General features: G+C 39.7%; 1 protein-coding gene across 3 annotated transcripts in view; it reads right to left on the bottom strand.

Moving 5' to 3' along the window:
- The window catches only part of ESRRB (estrogen related receptor beta), a 198,666-nt gene that overhangs the window by 108,260 nt on the left and 67,150 nt on the right, over positions 1-23,256 (bottom strand). Inside the window, exon 2 of one of the 3 annotated variants that reach the window (XM_063117910.1) lies at positions 16,089-16,151. The exons of 1 other annotated variant lie outside the window; for it this stretch is intronic. Coding sequence is in view for 1 of the 2 variants with exons in the window: in XM_063117908.1 (XP_062973978.1) it covers positions 22,493-22,542 (50 nt within the window). In the remaining variant the exon portion in view is untranslated. Of the gene's footprint in view, positions 1-16,088; positions 16,152-22,492; positions 22,593-23,256 lie in introns of those variants that run through there. One more of the 3 variants, XM_063117908.1, reaches the window with a different exon arrangement.

The raw sequence follows: 23,256 nt of genomic DNA, 5'->3' as shown, positions 1-23,256 counted from the left end.
TGAAGATTTGTAATCATTTCTAAAGCAGTCAATTTAGGTAAAGACTGAGGGGAAGAATACTGCATATTCCAAATTGAGATCAAGGGGTTCTATCCCACCACATGTGTTAATTACCTTACCAACGGCAGGACATTTGTGTTATCATCAATGCTGCTTTATGAGAATGGTCACTGTAATTATTTGATGTACAATTTAAGCTTTTAGCATCATTTTTGCTGCCTGTATTTTTTGCATTTCTTTTCCCCCTGAACTCACAGCTTATTTCCCTCTCCCCCCACACAAATACCCAACTGAATATACAAAACAAGTCACACACACCTGCTAACATAGGACAACACGTCATTCATCAGATGATGCGGACTCTAGTCCACTAAAGCTTGTGCCAGAATAAATGCATTAGTCTTTAAGGTGCCATAAGATTTTGCCATTTTTGCAGCCATAGACTAACACAGCAACTCATAAGAACATAAGAGCCATACCAGATCAGTCAAAGGGTTCACGTAGTCCAGTATTGCGTTCACACAGTGGCTGTCAGTGGGAGACCCACAAGCAAGACATGAGTTCCCCAGCAAATGGTGTACATAGGCTTACTATCTCTGTTACTGGAGGTAGTGCACAGCTATCAGGATTAGTAACCACTGATAGCCTTCTCCTCCAGGAATTAGTCTAAGGCAGGATCTACACTACTGCTTTAAAGCGCTTTATAACAGTTTTGACAACTGTTGGGGCCCAGGACACACACTCCATATACAGTTGTCAAACCTGTTATAAAGCGCTTTAAAGTGCTTTAAAGCAGTAGTGTAGATCAGGCCTAACCCCGTTTTGTAAACCGACCAGAGAGCTTCAACTATGGGGCGGTATATAAATGTAATAAAATAAATAAATAATAAAGCCATCCAAATTCAAATCCTCTGGAAACAGCACATTGTCAGTGTCCTACACCTCTTTCCTTCTCATCCTCCCTTCATACTTTGCTCAGATACTCAGGAACACAGGGGAAGGACCATAATTCAGGGGCAGAACACACGCTTGGCCTGCAGAAGATCCCTTGTACATTCCCTGGTATTTGCAGTTAAACAGGACCTCAGGTAATAGGGGATGTGGAAGACCTCTACCTGAGACCCTGGACAGATGCTGCCGGTCAGTGTTGACTATACTAGGCAGACACTTTGTCTGAGCTGGAATAAGGCAGCTTCTCAACACATGCCCACACACCAGATTCTTGCCCATTGTGAAGCAACAACTCTCTTTTATCTGCCCACACCACTAAGCAACTAGAATTCTTACATTAAGAAGCCACTATTGAAAACCTCAAACTGGAAGCCTTCTCCTCCTTGACACAACTGTATCCTATGGTATAAGGAAATTGGCAAGTTTCAAAAAGGGTGAGCCAGCCTTTATGTGAACATCTGATTGCCAACCAATATACATGGCTTCTTCCACATTCCTTCAAACACCACCACCGTGAACATGGTATATTGCTTAAATGAGGAATGCACAATTAAGCAATTAATGGTATATTGCTTAAATGAGGTATGCATACCTTTTAATTCCCATTCTCCTTCAGACTCATGTCAGGAGTAATTATCAGCTTCCATCAATCATTTTACCAATCTCTGTCACCCCTTTTAGCCTTGTGTAGAAAACATCCCTGAGCCGTTCCTTCTACGCAAATAACTTTTCTACGCATCTTGTTAATATGCTGACTATATTAGTCATTGAGCCAGTTTTTCTGAAACAGAGGTGTGAACTCAAAATGACAGTGGCAGGTCGCCTGCATCTCTCAGCATCTTATTCCCCGTTGTCAATTTTATGTGAGGCTCAGTTTGGTGATATTTCAGGCTAGATTTGAATTTCTCTTAAAAAACCCGTTATATCTTTCACTGAGATTCCATACACCAGAATCACAGAATCTTAAAGGTGGGTGCTGGCCCCATAGGCCACCAAGTCCAATCTCCTGTCCATTGCAGGAAAACAAGCTACAGCATCCCCAGCAGATGGCTGTCCTGACTCTGCTTGAAGACCTCCAGCGAGAGAGAGCCCACCAGCCACCTAGATAATTGGTTCCATTGTCAAACTGCTCTTCCCATCAAGTTTTCTCCTAATGTTCAACCAAAACCTACCTTCATTTAAATTGAGCCCATTACAGTCTTTGTTTGTGTATTACTTTTCCAGTCAAAGCACTTTGGACAACTCACAGAAATCCCACCCTCTGGGGCAGCAGGGAAGAAGCCTTTGCCCTCTCCTATGTGACAGGCCTTGAGGCATTTGAAAAGAGATACCATGCCTGCTCCCCGCTCACCACCACACACAGAGAGTTTTCATTTCTCCAGGCTGAACATTGTTTTCCGTAGCTCTGTCCATCTTTGTCACCCGACTCTGAACCCATGCCAGTTTGTCTCCATGCTTCTTAAAAAGTAAAGCACCCAGGACTAGGTGCTGGGAAGTGAGGCAGGTGGCTACTAGGAGGAGGTCTTTCTCTGCTGTGGCGCCCCGGCTGTGGAATGAGCTCCCCAGAGAGGTTCGCTTGGCACCTACAGTGTATTCTTTTCATCGCCAGCTGAAGACCTTTTTATTTTCTCAGTATTTTAACACTTAATTTAACTTAAATTTAAACTTTGCTGTTTTAATTCCATATTTTAACCTATATCAAATTTTGCTGTGTGATTTTTTTTGCTGTGTGGTTGTGCTTTTTGCTGTGTGGTTTTTTGCTGTGTGGTTGTGCTTTTTATATTGTATTTTGTATTTGTGTTTTTAAATTGTTGGTTGTTTTTATGTTCTTCATGATTTTAATTCTTGTGAACCACCCAGAGAGCTTCGGCTATTGGGCGGTATAAAAATGTAATAAATAAATAAAATAGACACAGTACAGATGAGGTCTGACTAGTGCAGAATAAAGTAATACAACTATTACTCAACATAACTTGAAAATTGTGGTTCTATTAGTGCAGCCTAAAATCGCATTCACCCTTTTTGCTACCACATCATGCTACTGACTCATGTTTAGCTGTTGATTGACTACAACCTCAAGATCCTTTTCACATGTACTAATGCCAATGGAAGCATCGAACAACCTATACCTGTAAACCGCCCAGAGAACTTCGGCTATGGGGCGGTATATAAATGCAATAAATAAATAAATATAACTGTGCAATTTATTTATTTATATGTGGAATTCTGCATTTATATCTGTTAAATCCCATTTTGTTAATTTCGGCCCAGCTTTTGCTTCTATCATTTTGATATAACTATCTTCCTAGTTTTGTGTAGCCTGAAACAATAATGACCTCTACTAAGCCTTTGATGGACATTCCCTCTGTTAATTTGACAGAGACTTTGATGGACTTACCCCCCAGGTTTCCTCTTTGCTTCCAAGTCTTCATCTGTGCCTGATGTGTAATTAGGCTTCTGCGCCCTTTACTTATCACACGTGTGTGTGTGTGTGTGTGTGTGTGTGTGCTTTAAATCCCCAAAATAATATTCTTTGCAACTTCAGCGAGTTCACACTTCATCTCTTCTCACACCTCATTTGGCATTTTTGTCCTCTGTGAATTTTAACAGTGCAAACTGCTCCCCAGTTGCTACTCTGGAGCTTCCTCCAACACACTCCAAATTACTCCCAAAGGGCAAAAGGAATCGTTTCATGCACTGGAAGCATGAAACCTGCACTCAGTAAGAAACAGCTGGTGATCTGAGTCAATAAATGCACCTGGCAGAGTTTTGCAAAAGTGATTATCTTGGCCTTCCACAGCCACATAAGGGGTTGGCAAGTAGTGGTTCCTGGGCCATTGCTGGCCACTGAACGATGCCACCTGACCTCCCCACCTCTACCACCATTGCTTGCCCAAAGGTAAAACAGGGCTGTGGAAAGAGAGGGCGTGTAGTAAAAGGACTTGCCAATAAGCCCTATTTTAATATACTAGACCACTTTTATATATTAATGATGCACTGGTTTTAAACCTTTGAATTAGTTGTATGTATTTTATGGTGTTTTTATTTGTGTTGTACCCCGCCTTGATCCGGAGGGAGAGGCGGGTAACAAAGAATATTATTATTATTATTATTATTATTATTAATTATTATTAATTATTATTATTATTATTGTTATTATTTTATTATTCTAGACCACAGAAGTCCTTCAACTGAAACATGTTTGGTCATTTTTGGTACTGGTGTTTTTTGGTTTTGTTTTTGTATTATGGGATATTATTGCACCATCATTTTGGACATCATTTATCTTTACCAATTTGTTTATCCCAATTGTTTTCACTTCTCTTAGCACCCTCAACTTTACCTATACAGTACAGCACAAAATGAGGCTTCCACTACAAGAGCTGAAGCTAGCAATTAACATGTTTTAATTTAATTTTACCCATCAGCATTTACATGGTGTGGCCATGTAAATTCAGGCTAGAGCCAAATTCAGGTTTGGAGAAGCTCTTGGGAGTTTCATTCCAGTAGTGGGCACGATGCTGAAGGCAAACGGGGCGGTTCCAAAAGTACCAGCGTATTTTCACTTAAAGCTCTTGCTGCTGGTAACTATACCTTAAGAGGGACATGTCAACCTTTTGTAACAGCTGTTTTGGGGATTGTTTTTCTTTACTTACATCTTGATGATGCAAGGAGGGAAGGGACAAAAACGGTACCTTCATATCATCAATGTGTATGTGAGACAGAATTTCATCGGACCCTTCTGATGTTACAAAGACTTTGCAAGTGGGCTTATTTGTGTCCTTTCTCTACTCGTGTTTTCAAAATGAGAGTAAGGCCATAGCTAGACCTAAGGTTTATCCCAGGATTGTCCTGGGGTCAAACCTGTTCATCTAAGTGCCACACAGGGCATCCAGTGCTCAGGCAGGGACGAACCCGGGATGATCCTGGGATAAACCTTAGGTCTAGCTACAGCCTAAGTAACAGAAGCATCAGGAGCATCCCTGAATCTGTGTAAAATAAAGAATCTTCTAACAGACCAGGAAATGAGAATTCCTTAGGGATGGGGTGTTCATATGATGATTCTTGGCAATGCACTATCCCATTCTTATTATTATCCATAACATTTTGCTGCACCAGCACTAAATTCATCTTAGGGGACTGTATTTTGTGATACAGTCAACGACTGCAAAGTAACTATTGTTTGCAGCAAATGGAGCCCTTTACCAAGTTCAACAACATTATAGATAGATAGATAGATAGATAGATAGATAGATAGATAGATAGTATATGGGTAGAAAGCATTAAAATTAATCTTTGAAAAGACTTTCAATAGTGCCAACCCAAGACAGTCTGCTGCCTGAAAATGAAGCTCAAATGCCCCATCCAACCCCTGCTTTAAGGTAGATTCCTGCAATGAGCAGGAGGTTGGACTCGATGGCCTTGTAGGCCCCTTCCAACTCTACTGTACTATGCTTCTATAATATATCCCTGCACCTTTCATCAGGCCAGGCTGTAGGTTGTTGGAGGGTGGCTCTTCAGGAGGCTGCCTTCACTCTCCCTACTAGTGCCAACGAGGCCTCTCCCATCACCAGTTGCTGGCGGATGTCTTGGTGCACCATTAAGACACCAATTCTTGCCTTCATCTATACCCCCACACATATACACATGGTGCCAAATGAAGCAGGTCACTTCACCCCACTCAATGGCAGGGCTAGCCCGGTCATTCAGTCAACTACCTTCAGTGTAAAAAGGCATGCAGGATTCTACCTTGAACATTTGGAGATTTTAATTGCCTTCAATTTTGTACTGCAAAAGATACACATCTGCAGAAGCTTAAATGCAGATTTGTACTTGTTTCTGTAGGCCCTCCCTGTATATGGCTCATTAGATGCCACAAGTCATTGGCTCCATCACCAGGGTTACCATGTTGCACCTGGCTCTATTTCGTGGATCTCAGGGTTCTAGTAAAAAACAAAAAAAGTTGATCTTGCAAGCCTGAAGTCTATCCACACCTATTCTAGTCATTATTGCTAGGACAGGGTGGGTGGGGAACAAAACTATGTGGGCTGTTTCTATTAAGGGTCAGAAATTAGAGGAATTCCATATGTATGTTACACTGAAGTTTGGGGCTTCTTCATGCAATATGGCACCCTATTCTTCCTTTGATCCCCACTTGCTTTCCTTTAATCACCGCTTCTTGTCCTCAAAGAGTACAACCCTTTGAAAAAAGTCATACATTCCTAACATTCCTCAGTCAGAGGCAAGGCTTTTTTCTGTCTAAACATGCATGGGATTGTGCCCTAAAATCCCATATATTCCGTTCAAATTTCGCTACTACCAAACTCAAAGCCCAAATTCCAACAAAATGCCCAAATTTCCACTCCCATCCCTGTAAATTATGACAAACATTAGGAAAGAAATAGATGACATTTTAGAGTTAACTGCAGATCTCACTATTGTCACTTGAAATCAAGGCTACTTTCACATGCTTATCAATAGGAATTAAGCATGATCTACCTTAAGCACTTTTAAGTTTAATGTCCTAGCAAGAAATTTTTAATTAAAAAATAATTATCAAAAACTGATATTTTCATTTGGGCCATGTTCAAACTAAAATAACATGTTTCATTCTAGTATGTGTATGGAGGCCATATTACAAAGAAAGTTTACCTCCCTGTTTTAAAAGAAAAAGATTTGAAAGTGAAAAGAACCTTCCATGAGATACTTTTTTTAAAAAAAGAGAAGAAATGATCTACCTTTTCTAATAATATGACCAACAATACAGAAATAACAGACTCATTCAATAGCATTAAAAAATAATAATTGTGTAACAGGAAAAAAAATTTTTTTAAAAAAAACCTGAATGTAAATAAAGGAATTTTGTTGAACTTACTAATGATGTTGGGAAATTCAAAAATATATTTTAAAATTAATGCAGACCACAGATTCCACAATACTTGCTACAACACTGATTGCTTTTGGAAAATGCAAGGGTATCACGGTCCTGGTGATTCATGTAGCATAAATGTATTTTTCTACCCAGTGCTATCCAATGAAAATAATTATCTGAAATTCTCCCTGATATTATCTTCCACACTTCATTCCGCCCACCCCCTCTTAAGCACTGACATAACTTTTTTTAAAACCAAAGCTCTACACAGTGGTTAATATAGAGAAAGCAAGAAGGGAATGATACAGGCAAACTATGGCACTTTCAAGACACTTTGATTTTAATGAGAGAAATTTAGGGCACAATCCTATGCAAGTTTAGGCAGAAAAAAGTCCTACAACTTCTAGCATGCCCCTGCCAGCCATGCACTCTAGACATGCACTCCAGACATGTATAAGATCACACTGTCAAACACATGCCTAAGGCTATAGTCCTATATCTCTTTACTTAAGACGTACACTCCATTTAATACAAAGAGATTTACTTCTGAGTAAGCATGCAACAATCAATGTGACTTAACAGTAAATAACTTTGGCTGGAACATACCTATTTAAAAAAAAATTCTGGGGGCCACAAATTTATTGAAGCCAGAAAAATGACTTTTAATCGTTTAACTTTTAACAGTTAATATTCAGAACATCAATGGACAGCAATATTTTTTCTTGAAAATGTACATTAACTGAGAGATTGAAAATTAGATAACAGGACCTAAGCAGAATACATTTTTAAAGCTAGTGCTACTTCTGAATAGTATTATACTATTATATTACTAATATAATAAGATAATTTACGAGATCAGTAACACATATTAAACAATAAAATGTCTTTCTGGTTCAGGGAAAATTCAGAGAAGGCAGAATTTAAAAAATGAAATGAATAAATGATAACATAGAGAAATTGAGTATTTAGGCTAGAGAAAAAGCAAATTTTGTCCAAGCAACACAGGCATAGCTGAAGGAGGGGGAGATAACTCTAAGGTTGCAATCCTATACACACTTACCTGGGAGTAAGTTCCACTGACTGCAGTGAGATTTACTTCTGAGTAAACACATAGAGGATTGCACTATATATTGCCTACAAGAGATATCTTGTCATGCAGCAAGGACAGAAGAGTTCTCCAGATGGAGAAAGTATATCAGCTTGTTATAAACTGAAACTTTGGAAACAGCCAAGTTATTAAGTGGTTTTACCTGACCAAGAAAGCAAGATTAAGGCTGAACTCAATTATATGAATTGAATGACAAGCACACACACACACACACACATAAACCAAATACACAGAGGAAATTATTTAACACAGTAATAAAAAAGTAAGAAAAGTTAAAGAAAAAGAAAAGGGGGGGAAAAGACAGGCTGAATATTAGGAAGAAGAAACCCTTGTAAAATAGGATTGATTGAGTGCAGGGCGGGGCAGGGCGGGTGGGGGATTATGTTGGGATATAAAAGGTAGCGGAAGGTATGTAATCATTGATACTGTTAAAATGAGTCTAGATAGACTACAACATACTGTTTATTCAGTATGTACATGTTTACCAGGGACAGCAGCCTACACAAGTCAACAATTGGTAAAGATGGTAATAACCACATCCACAGCATATAACGGCCATTGCTCATGTCAGACAAAATGAGATTGCACCAATTAGAGAAAACATCCTTGCAGGGCTGAATTCTGAGATGTCGAAAGGAAGCCAGTTGGAGCACCTAATCTGTATGCTCATCTCAAGCATTACAGTTCTGTGCCTGAGAAAGGGATTAAACAATCATCGAAGTACGGCAGAGGAATTTGTATTTTACCTTTCAAACCACAACGTAATTTCATTACCTCTCAGGATTACATCTGTAAAAAGAATACCAGGACTGACCCTCCAGTGCAATTCAACAGCAACCATGCATCCTCACTCTGCCGAAAAACCATGCGCTGCTGACAGCCAGCCGAGTCCTGTAGGGGGCTGTCGAGTTCTTCTGCATTCACATTCTATGGCCGTTTCAGCACATGGCCCCAAAAAGCAATCAGAGCTATTCAGAGGATGTTTAGCCAAACTAGTCTGCATCAGCCAAAACAAAGGACTTCTTGTCACACCTCCTCTATAAAACACCAAGTTTGCTTCATACTAAACATGTGCCTTGATACATCCTGTCCTGGTTAAGCAATGGCATGTTTCCTATTATGGCTCCTTGGAGCCCAAGCTTACAATTACTAAGTATTTTATTTTTTAAGGTTTACATTTTTCTTAAAGGAGCACTCATTATAACTCAAGTTGCTTCCATGAATTAAGCCATATGAACAAGTGATGTACTGCACAATCCTTTGCATGTATTCTCAGAAACAGGTTCTATGGGGCTTAGATCCAAGAAAATATTAGGCTGCAATCCTATGCACACTCACCTGAGAGTAATATCCATTGAACACATAGTGGGGTGATTGTCTGGGGCCACAGCTAGACCTAAGGTTTATCCTGGGATAATCCAGGGTTCGCCCCTGCCTAAGCACTGGATCCCCTGTGTGTCACCTAGATGAACAGGTTTGACCCCTGGATGATACAGGGATAAACCTTAGGTCTAGCTATGGCCTGGGTATGCATGCATAAGACTGCAGTGGCGGGGGGGGGGGTTCTCCTTATGTGCATTACACAAACAGGTAAAATGAATGAAAAAAGGTACATGGACTGGAATTTCTCTCTTCCACTTTGCATCTCATGTTAACAATGTTCACAAGTAATGTACCAGGTTAAAGGGTTTTCTAACATTAGTGAAAATGCTCTCCATCTGAAAAGGAACTGTCGTGCATTTTTCTCGCAGACTTTGTTTACGTGTGCCATACCTAAGACCATCATTCTGTCTTCCTTTTCCTTCCCAATCTATGTAATGTCATCACATAATGACAAACCAATTTTGACTATACAAAGAAAGACTGTGAACCGGCAGAAAGTTTTGGCTATTGGGCAGTATAGAAATGTAATGAATGAATGAATGATGAAACAGGGCCTCCAATTTAAAATACAGAATACAGAGATTTAAAATACAGATTTAAAACAGCAAAGTTAAAAGACTAAGATGGTAAAATGTTAAAATAGGGTCTCAGACGGTCCTAACCCAACCGTTAAAACCTCCTGTAACTTGCAGGTTTTCCTATGTGAAATAATAGAAATACGAAGCATAGCACATCAGTATACATGGCACTTTGCAGAATTCAAGGGGACGGGACCCTGTCCTGAGCAGCTTACAAGCTAAAATTGAAACGTAACAGGCAAAACGACTCAGGAAAGGGAGAGAAGGAGAGGCAAGGGTCAATGAGTGGGGCATACACAATTATTCCAGTTACACATACTCAAGCTTAGCTTCAGTAGGTGGGCATGTTACCGTATATAACCATATTATAATTAGGGCTACTATGTTTAGTCAACTGATCAGATTAATTGATCGCACATTTTTGCTTGATTAAAACAGCACCCCCAAATAACTGAGAAGGTATTTTAAAACTGTTAATTATTTTTTAATACAAGCAGTTACAAAAGTGATGGGTGGCAAATAACTTAGAAGAAATATTCCTCATCCTTCTTTGTCTCTCTCCCTCACATTCACATACTCACTCAGGAGTCGCGAATGCCTCTTCTAAAACAACACATGCTATAATACAAGCACACATCTAACAACAACAAATGTATTTTTTTCTTCAGAAGAGTAACTCTATTTCTTTGCACATTTTTGTGATCAATTAATTGATTAACACTGAAATCCTATGCATGTCTACTCAGAAGCAAGCCTCACTGAGTTCAATGAGACTTATTCACATAAGCCTTAAAAACACACACCATAGAATTAGTCAATTAATATTTCTTTAACCAGGTGAGAGACTTGACTATAAATTAGTAGTAATAAGAAATCCCAAATCAGAATCTATCACTAAATTGTAATTTACCCCTTTATGATAATATTAGTTGCACTGCAATGGTCAGCATACATGTTTAACTGCCCTTCCATATCAGAGCTTTCCAAAGTTAATTGTTATTCTTGGTCTCTCATAATGGGCAGCATCCAATGCCATGGAAGCAAACTCCCACCCATGCAATGGAACTTCCCCTTGCCCTCCTCTCCTTGTACCCCTTCACGTTCCCCAAATCTGCTCTGGAGTGTCCCAACCATCCACAGCAGATTTGGAGGGAACACAGAGGCGTGTAATGGGAAGAAGGAATCCATTCTGTAAGCAGTTTCCATTCTGCTGGCATATTATTTATTTGTTTGTTTATTTATTGCATTTCTATACCGCCCAATAGCCAAAGCTCTCTGGGCAGTTTACAAATAGCATCACGTGTAAAACCACCACCACCACCCCTTGGCGGACATTAAAGAAGTTGGGTCATAGCTCAGTGTGACAGAGTGCATGCTTTGCATGCAGAAATTCCCCAGTTTGGTCCCGGCTTCTTACTTGCCGGTAGGGCAAGGAAAGAATCCTGCCTGAGACCCTGGAGAGCTGCTGCCAGTCAGAGTCACAAGTACTGGGCTAGATGGACCAACGGTCTGACTCAGTAGAATGCAGCTTCCTATATTTTGATTCCAAACTGTACTGAGTTCTAACCCTGCAGTTGTGGAGCACTCAAAACAGCAAGTCCATCACATTGTCCTGAGACAGAGAAAAGACTTCGCTACCACAAGATAAGTGATAGCTACAATTCTGAACAGCTTTAAAAGGCTATCCTCCATGAATTAGACAAATTTGTGGAAGATAAGACTATCAATGGCTACTAGTCATGATGGCTATATATCACCTCCAGTAACAGAGGCAGCGTGCCTCTATATACCAGTTGCAGAGGAACATAAGCAGGAGGGCGCTATTGTGCTCATGTCGTGTTTATGGGTCCCCATTGGAATCTGGCTGACTACTGTGGGAACAAAATGGTGGACTAGACTGGCATTTGGTCTGATCCACCAAAGCTCTTCTTAGGGTCTTATGGCACATCTTAGCAGAGAGGCTAAACAAGACACATTATTCAAGAAATGCAGTATCATGTGTGTGTGTGTGTGTGTGTTCTGGGATGGATGAAACTTATGGGAAAATGCAGCGCTTGTTCACCTTGTGACATCATAAACCTACATGTACACAAATGGATAGGATAAGTGGTAGCAGTTTGACAATGACAGAAAATATTTACTATTTCTTTGTTTTTGTTTTTATCTTCCTAATAACCAAAGTTCTCTGATAGCATACAAATTAAGAACATAAAACACAAGATAGCAATAAAATAATTATAAAATAAGGGATCTGAACAGGAACTTATCACAATTATGTAACCAGTTCCTAGAGCCATGAAGAGGAGGGATTCCTCTCCCCACCACGCCGCGAGGCTTGAATTGGTACAGTCCCCTTGTACCAATTCAGCAAAAGAAAAGAAAAACTAATTAGGACTCCTCTGCTATATAAAACATCCCTTGTACAGGAGGAAATAAAACATTCTAAAAGCTGGAATAGCCTGACTTAAAAACTGCTGCTGCTGCTGCTGAAATCTTTCCAGTATTTTGGGTTTAGTACTTATGTACTGAACCGTAACCTCTCCAGGGCAGGAGCCATTGTGAATAAATTTGTGTAGTGTATGGATCTGAAAACATTGCGGGTGTTTGAGCATCTAAATCCCCAAATGGATTTCAATGGGAATTAATAATCTAAATCCCTTTGAAAAGCTCTATCTAACTAATAAGCAACAGTAGCGAGAACCATTCTTGCACAAACATGTTTTGTCCCAATCGCTTTACCTTCAAAAAGCTTTCAAATGAGCTGAATTATCTCAGAAGGGGCTGAGAACTTGTAACAGGCACTAGCTGTGTGACCCCTGCTAATCCATCCAATATTAGGCTCGTTAGTCATCAGGATAACAACTGTATTTTGCAAATCAGGCACTGTTATCAGATAAACCGGCAAGACCCAATACAATATCTAATAGTCCAACAACATCAGCACCAAGATATATAACTGCTTCTGTGCAAAAACCTCTCTTCTAATCCCTCTTAAACTCAACAAGACTGATTGGTTTTTATTATTCATGAATTAATTTTTAACTCTTGGCCAACAGGGGAATTGAATCTATAACATTTTGCACAGATTGAGGCAAAGAAGCCTCATGCCGACAGAGGAAGAACAGCCAAAACCTGAATTGTTTATTTATTTATTTTCATTCTCCACTTGACAGTTAATGAGTTTTTAACTGTCTATTTCCCCTAAATTCCTTAAGTGAAAATTGCACAGTAAAACACATTAATTGCAGCTATAAGGCACTGTTGTTTGGGCATTCCTCAAATGTATTCCTCATACATATTCCTCAGCAAATAAATATGGGTCAGAGATATTAAGCGAACCAATAGGACTCAACTACCTTTCTATTTTGACAGAAACAAAGTATATTGGAAGAGTGGGGAACTCTGAGAAGAGATCATTAACAGAACAGCCATGGGTACGATTGTCTCAGCATGGTTCTTTCTAAAGAATTATTTGGAGAACTAGAATTACAAAACCCAACAGAAATTGTTGTTTTTAAATTATATCTGGCTTTTTCATTAATTAAAAAGAGAAATGTTGTTTGATGCACTCAAGAGCAATACCTACAATCCATCCACCCCACCCACACAAAAAACAATAACAAAACAACAACTACCCCACAAAGTTCTTGAAGGGTCCAAATGAAAATACAAAAGTAACAAAATGTCTGGATTTTTTCATCCTCAACCATCCCGCTTGATTCTTAGCAAAACAAAACAGTGGTTTGTTTACATTTTCCGGCATCTCTTTTTCCTTCTTCAATTTTAACTACACCAAAAACAAAAAACAACAACAAAAAACCCTAGAAAGTTTCTAACCCCTGTTCCCTACTCCCCTGGTAGATTTGCTCCATATCAAACTACATCTACCAATAAGCTATATATGTACACTATATTTACATATTAGACTACTTTGCATTTCTGTTATCTTTTACACAAGGACATTTTATGCTCCACAAGCACTGACTCAGAACTATGTTTCAAGAGAGATAAGATTAAATTTATTTTCCCCCTACAGATTGATATACTTAGAGATCTAGATGCAAGTAGACTGTTCAAATACAGATTAGCACATTCATGCTAGACACATGGAAAATACATAGTGTAGATGCATACTTATGTATACTAAATACAGACATATATTGTGAACTGATTTGAACATATATTGATTGACATACGCAGTATACATTTGTGTATAACATAGAGAAACTCGAGCTGTATAAACATATTTGCATATATTTATTTATTTAAGGATTTTTATGCCACCATTCAGCCAAAAAAGGCTCTCACGGCGGCTTACAAAAGTATTTCTTGACAGAATGTAATACACATTACATAAATGTATGAGTATGATTAAAAGAATTCTTTTCTATCACTCATGCGGTGTCTATATGAAAAGGAAGATACAACCATATATACATTTATTTTAAAGCTAAGTTATCCACGATTCTTTATAAAAACGCATGCATGTGTGGCTACATTTGTACCAAAAGGATGTGTTTCTACAACCTGTTCATGGAGAAGGAGAAGTCAAGACAAACCTTCCTAAAAGGTATTAGGCTTCCTCGATATCAACCCAGAAAGCCTATCCTGGCAGTATTTTGATACCTGAAAGTCAGTTTTAGACAGCCGCCGTACCTTCTTCCCTGGCCTCAAGGACCAGGTTAGACTGCATTGCAGACTACATTGACTCAATTGTCAACGCATAATAAACTAGTTAGTTGCACAGAGGTTGCTGTTCCCTTCAGATACTCTTTTTGACAGAAGAGGCATGTATGCCAAATTGACTACTAAAGTGTGGCAGGCAATGGATGTTAAGGTTTTAGGTTTCACATGAATTGCTGCTCAGCATCTTACTACAGCACAAATACCACCACCCCCTTCTCCTCCCCCACCCCAACCCTCACCACACAGCTACCAAAAAATGCAAACAGCATAAAAATAGAAACACTTGAGATGTTGAATGAAACCATGAGAGGAGAGCAATGGAGAAAGGACAGAATTCCCAAAAAAGTCAGAACATGGGTGGGCATGCGCTGTAAGCCGGATTTTGAATTAAACCATTTATTGTCATCAACAGTTGTTGTTAAAGGAAGCACTTTTCACATAACAGATGGATAACATGGATATGGAACTCAACAGCAAAGATCCTATAACTCAGAAACAATTTTGTTCAGATTTTTTTTCTAAAAAAAAAGAAGGGGGAGCGGGGGATGGGTGGGGATCTGCAAAATACCTCAAGAATAAGCTCCACTACTAATCTAGTACCTGTCACAGGAAAAACATGAAGAATCTGCTTTAAATTATTCTTCTGCCCTGAAATGAATACCTGGTTCTTAACTTTCATATATACAGATTTATGATAATCAATGGTATGTAATTTGTGTTTATTTGCATTTCAAAAAGAATAAAATCTGATTTATATAATGCCGTCTCAACAAGCTATTTGCTCAACTTGTGTTTAGATAGGTATTTAAATTTTCCAGACCAACAAAGTGATATGTGTATCAGTGAAAGGTTGATATATACTTACTATTTAGGGGCACATTTAAAGAATGTTATACAATCTATTTTACAAATAAATGGCAGTGACAGAAAATCATATTTTTGTCTTTTGCATCTCCCTGCTTTTTTTTACAAGGAAGAAGCACCAGCTTTTCAAACAATAGCTATCCTATCCAAAATCAAACCAGAAAAGTAAGGATTTGGGAAGCCATTCTTAGGACCCTATTCTTGACTTAGAAGACTATATGTCCTCATGGACTGTTCAGAAAGAGAGTCCCATTTCTATAGAACAGTGTTTTAAAGTGGGGGAGAGTAACGGAATTTAAAAAGGAAAGAAAAAGAGAAAAATCTCCACAGGAGAGGAAATCTTAGCATTCAGGGAATATATAAGCATCATGCTATCCACTAAAACAATTCAGCTAAACTATATACAGTCAATTCAAAAGACAGATATGAAGCTATCTCCTTTGTCACCACAGAAGATGCTTCCAGTTGGGAGTCCTGGAAACTGTTATTTGATACATACAAAAAAGGCACATGAAAATGATTTTGGTTGGACATATGGGTACACAGTTCTGTCCGAATTTCAGTAGTCTGCCTATGCCACTTCCCTTTCCACCCCCATAAACAGGATGTAATAATTATGGAGATACCCTAGAAATCAACGCCTCACCGGCAGTGCAGAATCGGACAAGATACGCCGCCTCTCTCTATTCTCAATCCATTCCCTTTCACACTAAAAAACAAAACAAAAACAGCTTGGTCATGGCATGTTACTGCAACTTAAACACGGCACACAAAGGGGGGAGCAGAAAATGAACCTCTAGCATGATGAAATTTGCATGAGAAAGCAAACACCCCCCTGAACACACACATACTCAAAAGTTTGTAACTTTCTGAATGGAATCTGTGTGTGTCTATTATTTGCGAGACACTCGTGGATCAAGAATATTCTGCACAGGTTGATAAAACAAGCACAAGGCTTGGGAACGGAGACATAGAGGTGTCCCAAAAACAGTGAGTTTTTGGAGTTGAAGGGGGGAAGCCAAACTAACACAGGGAAGAGCAAAGGGAAAACCAGCCACAAAGCTGACACAAGTTGTGTGACAGAGTGCCACCTGCCTTTTCCAACTTGCCTCTGCGAAACACAACAGGACAATTAATGACAATGCATCGGAGGTGCTCCTGAGCACCAAACAGCTCAGCAAGCTAATATATATTATAGAGGGCAAGACTGGTTTTTGCGTGTGTGTTTTTATTTCCTGAAGAGAGTCCAAAGAACAGGGTTTGCTGAGAAAAAGAGCAAGGTCATCACTACACAACGGAATTCTAGGAGCAGCAAAACATCCCTAGATAAAAACATAGAACTGCCATGGGTTAAACAATGCACACCATTCTTGTTTGGCTAACAGAGGGTCAAGTCATGTGCAGTGAAAGTTTCACGTCCTTAATCCCCCAGAGCTTGTTTGCTAATTACATTTGCAATTACAAACACGGCAAAGATATTATTCTACTGTGCGCTCCACTTCAAGCAGGCATACTTTTCCTAACTGCTATTTGCCTCCAAGCTCAGAAGTGCTTCTTGACAGACAAAATAACCGCTTTTCATTGGAAGGGCCACTTTGTGGGCAGCCCAAGTGCTAAGAGGTGGCAGGAAAGAGCTTTAGTGACATGAGGCCAAGCCAGTTCAGACAATGCAGAAAAAATTAACAGGTAAGAGCTCCTCAGATATAATTCTCTATAAATGAAGTTTTCTCCAAGTCTCTGTTAACATTTATAAATTGCAAATCTATCATCTGGAGCATAGCCATTTCATCATGAACACGTAAAGCCCTTTCCTACTTTACAAAGGGATTCCAGCTACACCTGCTAACTCTTGAGTGAAAATACAGCATGATTTTCTTTCTAGTTAGTTGCTAGAGTTAGTTACAACTGACATTCACTATGTTGAGATATCCCTAAATAAGCAAAACACAAATTCATGAATATCAGATTTTCTAAGAGGATAGCATGGGTCCTGTGGGCTGTGTTTTTGGCACATTCTAGGATACTGAAACTATTTTCCTATATGTGTACATGCAAGGAGATAAAAACATAAATGTTCTCGTTATACTGCAAAGGACTCCAAGCCACTTTCAGTGGGATCTAAACATGTTTACTCAGAAGAATGTCCCACTGAAATCAATGGCGCATACGTCCTAGTAAATGTGCTCAGGGCTGCAGGCTCTTTAAATAACATCCAAGTCTCTCCAGGGTACCATAAGGTTCTACCCACAATACATTTGCCATGAGTACTCGTCTACCCTCAGGTTGTTGGATGTAGAACCAAATGAGCAAAGGTATAAGCATGAATGGGTTGTCCTACTTTTGCTGTTTCTTTACCCCCAGTTAATGCATCCTAAACATTTTGACGTGCTTGGAAGAGATCAATTATTACTGCATTAGAGAACTTTACTTCTATAACAGCTTAAGGCACCAATCCTAAACACATTTACCTATGGAGTTAACTCCACTGAACACAGTAGGACTTACTTCTGAGTAAGCACGCCTAGGATTGTGCAGTAAATCTACACTCTTTCCTACTTTTATAATTTATCAGAAGCAATTATATCCAGAACAGAAATGTTTCAGGTCTTCAGAACTGTGGCGCATATGAAATTTCTCACTGGAAGCATTAAAAAAGTGTTTGTTGTAAGATGTACCATCATTTTTTAAAAAAAAAAAAGATGGCAAAATAGGGAACAGCTGAGGAAATTAAGGGCAGAAGATTTCAAGCAACATATTCTCCCAGGAAACACACACACACACACACACACACACACACACACACAATTCTGTTGTAAATTTCTGTCACAGCAACTTTCTCTGATGTAAGCCCTCCCAAGTCTTCTCCCTCTCAGGCTAAATGCAATATCTATTGATTGCTTTCAGTCAATACAATGAAAAGATCCCTGTCCAGTTGTTGCTGTTGGGTGGTTTATTTTTATTTATTTTTTGTTTTTTGTTTTTTGCTAAAATATTAATAATACATTGATCTTTTCATAATTTTCAATAATTGCTTTGAAAAAAGTAGAAACTGAAAGACAGATGGAAGAAAGGTTAACATTTTCCTTTAACATTCAAGGTTGGCCAGACTCTTGATAAGAGACCCAGCTACACAATAGGAAACCAGTTTCAAGGAGGCAAACTAAACCCGCTCCTTTGCATTACAGCTTCTTCTTGAATGATACTGTCAGTAAGAAAACACAGTGATAGAGAGACTTAAAAAAATCTTCCTAGATGTCCAAGAATGTCCAGAGCACTTATAACTTCATTCAGTCTTTCTGCTTAGTATTTCTTCCCATTCATTGGGGGGGGGGGGAAATGATAGAAAGAGACACTGCTCTCCATTCTAGATTTCCAGGAGTGCTTAGAACTCAAGCAGATTCATTCAGCCTTTCTGACAATGTTTTTTTGTTCCCATTCACAGAAGCAAATTGCTACAGCTATCCTTCAGAAACCAAGTTACATTTCTGTGGTCTGTAAATAAGGATCATCGTCAACAACAACAACAACAACAACCAAGAGAAATTAATTATCCACCTCCTGAGTGTATTCTTGTACTGAGCGAAATCACACTCTTATCTATGAATCTGGCTTTTCATGTTCACAAATGCAGTTCTTTTTCTTTTCTTTGCAACTGATTACTCATTTTCATATTTAGCGGGCCAACATTCATGCATCTTTCTTTAACCAGACAGAAAGCATTTTTAGCAGGCATATCTGACAGAATATCTTTGTATACCCTTAGTCTGTTCTACTCCTCTCCATACACACCATTGATTAGAAATGGCAAAAGGTATTTTCTACAGTCCTAACAACATCTGATGTTACAGCTAAAAGAAAGCAAGAAGCGGGTGGTGGTGGGGACCTAATTCTCATCTGGAGCTGTGACATTAATGGTAAAACAATCAAACAATTCCAAATTTCACTATAAGGGATATTCTATGAGTTTACAGGTACAGCCTCAAATATAGGCATGATATACAATCATAGAATATTCTCCGAACCACATACATATTCATGCACACATGCAGTGTGTATTACATAGCTGCTGTACTGCAGACAAGCACTGTCAATACAGTTTGACTAATTTTATGCACTTCACCTGTCTTGACCTGCAAGACAAATGGTGGATTCATTTGTTTTGTAGGTATGCTTGCCAAACGTATTCTTACCAAAGGTTTCAATTTGGATTTTGTTCTCCACACTACAGAAAACAATTCCAAGACCAACTTAATAATTACAAGGAATTACTCCAAAATGTATCTGTGAAGATCAAATTAATAAAAGGAAATATGCATGCTTGGTGTCAAACTACTTTGGGGCAAGTTCCCATGCTTCAGGAAGCAATGCAAAGCAATTATCAACTTCCCTCTTTAGTTCCTTTTTAAAGTGCTCACATTTGAAGAGCTGGAGATGGGGCATGGAGAGAGGGGAACTTTCCTTCCCCTAGGAAAGTGAAATGTAGAGTATCATATCCTGACTCTATAGGATTTCAATGCAGTAGTGTGTGCAGTTTCGGTTTTCAGATCCAAGACCTATATAGATAACTTCTTTGCCTGTTACTGTTCCAAAGAAATGTTTAGAACACTTAAAAGGCACAACTTTTAGCTGCAACCACACACATTTCTGTGCAGAAAGGGGGGAAAGCTCCTTTTAAATGTCACAAATGAATTTTACAAAGTAATATTCACAGAAAAAAAGAATAATAATTACAGAACATTAAAGGAGCAGTTTTAAATTAGTTAAGCAAATTATCAAAATACCCAGTATTCATCATAGGAACACATGACAGATAAAACATATACAGATGGTATTAAAATTTCTTTTGTACCATAAGTACTTACAAACATCTACGTATATTAGATAAATTGTCATTCACATGCCTGTAGTTGGCCTTGATTTATTCCTATGCTCTGCTATACAAAATAGTGTAAATGGATGTATAAATGGGACCCTGAAATAATTCAACAGTATTTTTCAGAATCTTATACTTTTTATCCCATGCATTCTCCAGCAACCACTTTATGCAAATCCCAAATCCATTCTGAAGATTGTTTTCAAACCTCTGAACCTAATATAAGACACCATCTTTCTTTTTAAAAATACAAATTCCCAAATCACATAAAGCACCTCTACCCAAAAGATACTTGCTCAAAGAGCTTTTTGGTAGAACCACATTCAGGCTGTGATGCACACTTACCTGAAAGTAAGCCCCATTGAACTCAATGGGACTTACTTTTGAACAGACATGCATAGGATTGCACCTTTAGTAACTCAAAGAATGTTATGCCTCCATCCATCTGTTCTATATCAGGACTTTCAAGGACAGATCCCCCTGGTCCATTCTCCCCCCCCCCCCCCTTTAATTGGAAACCAAACTAAAAGTGAAATAGGAAAATTGCTTTAGGCACAACATTGTTGCAATTATGCAAAGCATTAAAAAGAATCAGATAAGTGCTTCATTTTCGTTATTTTGTAGGTTGTCCATCCACCTCTCCCATTCTACAAGTTGGTTGTATGTGAAGGGGGAAGTTAAAAGGGGAAAACGGTGCCAGTGGCTACATAACAATGCACACCTTATCATTATTATTTTTAAAGAAGATCACATTTCGCTTAATTCCTAGTTTTAGTAAAATACAAAATGGTATATGATTTCTTATTTATTCTTAATCCACTAGTTAGAGAAAATTATAAATAAAGATTGAAAATAATACATTTAATCCGGTGGGGGGAGAGTGGCACAAGTCAAAGCACTCCAGAGAACAAAACCCCAACAAAGATTATGTTCTTTGTCCGGAGGAATGACAGTTACTCAGAAGAAAAGAAAGAAAAAGAAGAAAGAAATAGACCGGAAAGAGAGATGTTAAAAAGAATTGAGGAGGGAATGGCCATTGCTTTCAATAAAATTATATTCATTTCTTTTTCTTAACACCTACTAAGTTGTAGCTGTTAGAACTAAACCATGTCCACCCAGGGTAATGATACAGCAAATGTCTTGGATCTATTGACAGCACAGTGCCTTCAGAAGCTTCATACTGACCAATACAAAAACACACAAAAGGGGACACGGATCAGAAACCGATTCATCAAAAGAAGAGACCTGAGAACGAATCACGCTAGAGGAGCGCACACAAATGACAAGTGAATTCCATCCACTTTCCAAAGTTCCACGCAAGGCTCAACCTTTACTTACTAAAACAATTTCACGCAAAGCATCACTACCGGGTACTTCCCCAGCATATCATGCAAAGAAAAAGAACCATCAGCAGGTGACTATCTGTCATCAATCCCAACTTGGGGTACTTGTCCAACTGAGAACATCCCTGCTTCTGGTTGCCCTCCCTGAGTACAGAAGGGCTGACTTCTCTAGAGAATTTCAGATGTGTGTGTAGAGCATAAAATATATTTCCTTCTTTAAAAAAAAGAAGAAGCAATTTGATATTGTTGTAAATGGCCATGGCACACCTTGATATACACACATCTCTGAGTTAATAAATCCACAGAAACTTTTATAATTAAGCAAAGGGCCACGCTTTTGAAAGCAGAAAATGTGGAGTTCCCATTTTAATCCATTTGCATGCCTGGGAAATGATAGAAAGAAGTTATGTGATCACTGAAGTAGAGCAAGTGAAACCAACTGAAACTTGGCAGTTCACCTCTGGAAGCCGCGTCTTTTTGTTTTAATAGTGCAGGTACCGCTTTCTAGGTATTGCCTCTGTTCTAAATGAGGAGTTGCATCCTTCCTGCTTTTCAGAAAGGAGCAAGCTTTTTGCACCATGATGCACATCACAAACAGACACAGAGACACACACACACCCCTATTGTGCCCAGGAGGTGGGACAGCTTTGGTGAGGCTTCTCTCCCCATAAAGAGGGAGAGGAAAAGTTCAAAGAAGTGGTTCCCCCCTTTCCAACTCAAAGTCACACACCGCGGGCGACCCATCTGGATCGGATGCTATCCTGCCTGTCACTTCCGTACCAGGCAAAACGCAACGCCATTCAAAAGAAAGACGAAAGCAAGGAGGGCACCTACTGGTTGTGGTAGCTGAGAGGGTCTGAGATGCAAAGTTCGGAAATGTCCATCAGTTCTGTTTTAGCATTCCCAGTTGGCAGAGAAAAGCGACTAGATCACACTGAGGAGAAAGAGAGCAAAAAAAGGGGGGGAAAGAGAGAGCACCAGGCAATTAAGGGGGGAAATTAAGCAGGAGGGAAGAGAGGGGGGCGAAGAGAGCGGGGGGCGGCGGCGTGAGGGGCAGAGGAAACCGGGAAAGAGAGCAGGGCAGAGAGAGGGAGAGAGACATCAGCCTGAAGCACATCCACACACTCCCGCTCATCCAATCACACTGAGGCAAGCGGAGAGAAGGGAGACAGCCGAAGCGGCTCAGGCACGAGAGAGTTAGACGCCACGACCCGCCCCCCAGCCCCACTGTAGCTTTAAGACTGAGCGACTGATGAATATGGCACAGCTGCTATTGGCTACCTCGCGGGGGTTGGACTTGAAGTGACAGAGCGGCAGAGGCTGCGTGGGGGGGGGGGGAGAGAAGAAACGAGGAGGGGGGGAGCCGAGCAAGCGAGGCTAACTAACATTCCCACACGTGGCCAAACAGCCGCCGCAGACGCAGCCACGCTCTCTCGCACTGCTGCCGGAGGGCGCCGGAGGCTCGCGGCTGGGCTGGGGACAGCGCGGGCGACCTTCACAGGCGCGCGCGCGCGCGCCAGCAGCAGCGACCCCTTCTTCGCCCTAGTTCCAGCGGACGCGCCTGAATATCCAGAGAGAGACGAGACGAGACGAGACGG

Source organism: Elgaria multicarinata, chromosome 2, assembly GCF_023053635.1.
Source record: "Elgaria multicarinata webbii isolate HBS135686 ecotype San Diego chromosome 2, rElgMul1.1.pri, whole genome shotgun sequence".
Classification (NCBI taxonomy): Eukaryota; Metazoa; Chordata; class Lepidosauria; order Squamata; family Anguidae; genus Elgaria; species Elgaria multicarinata.
The sequence above is the reverse complement of the archived record's forward strand: the minus strand, read 5'-3'. Positions and strand labels throughout refer to the sequence as shown.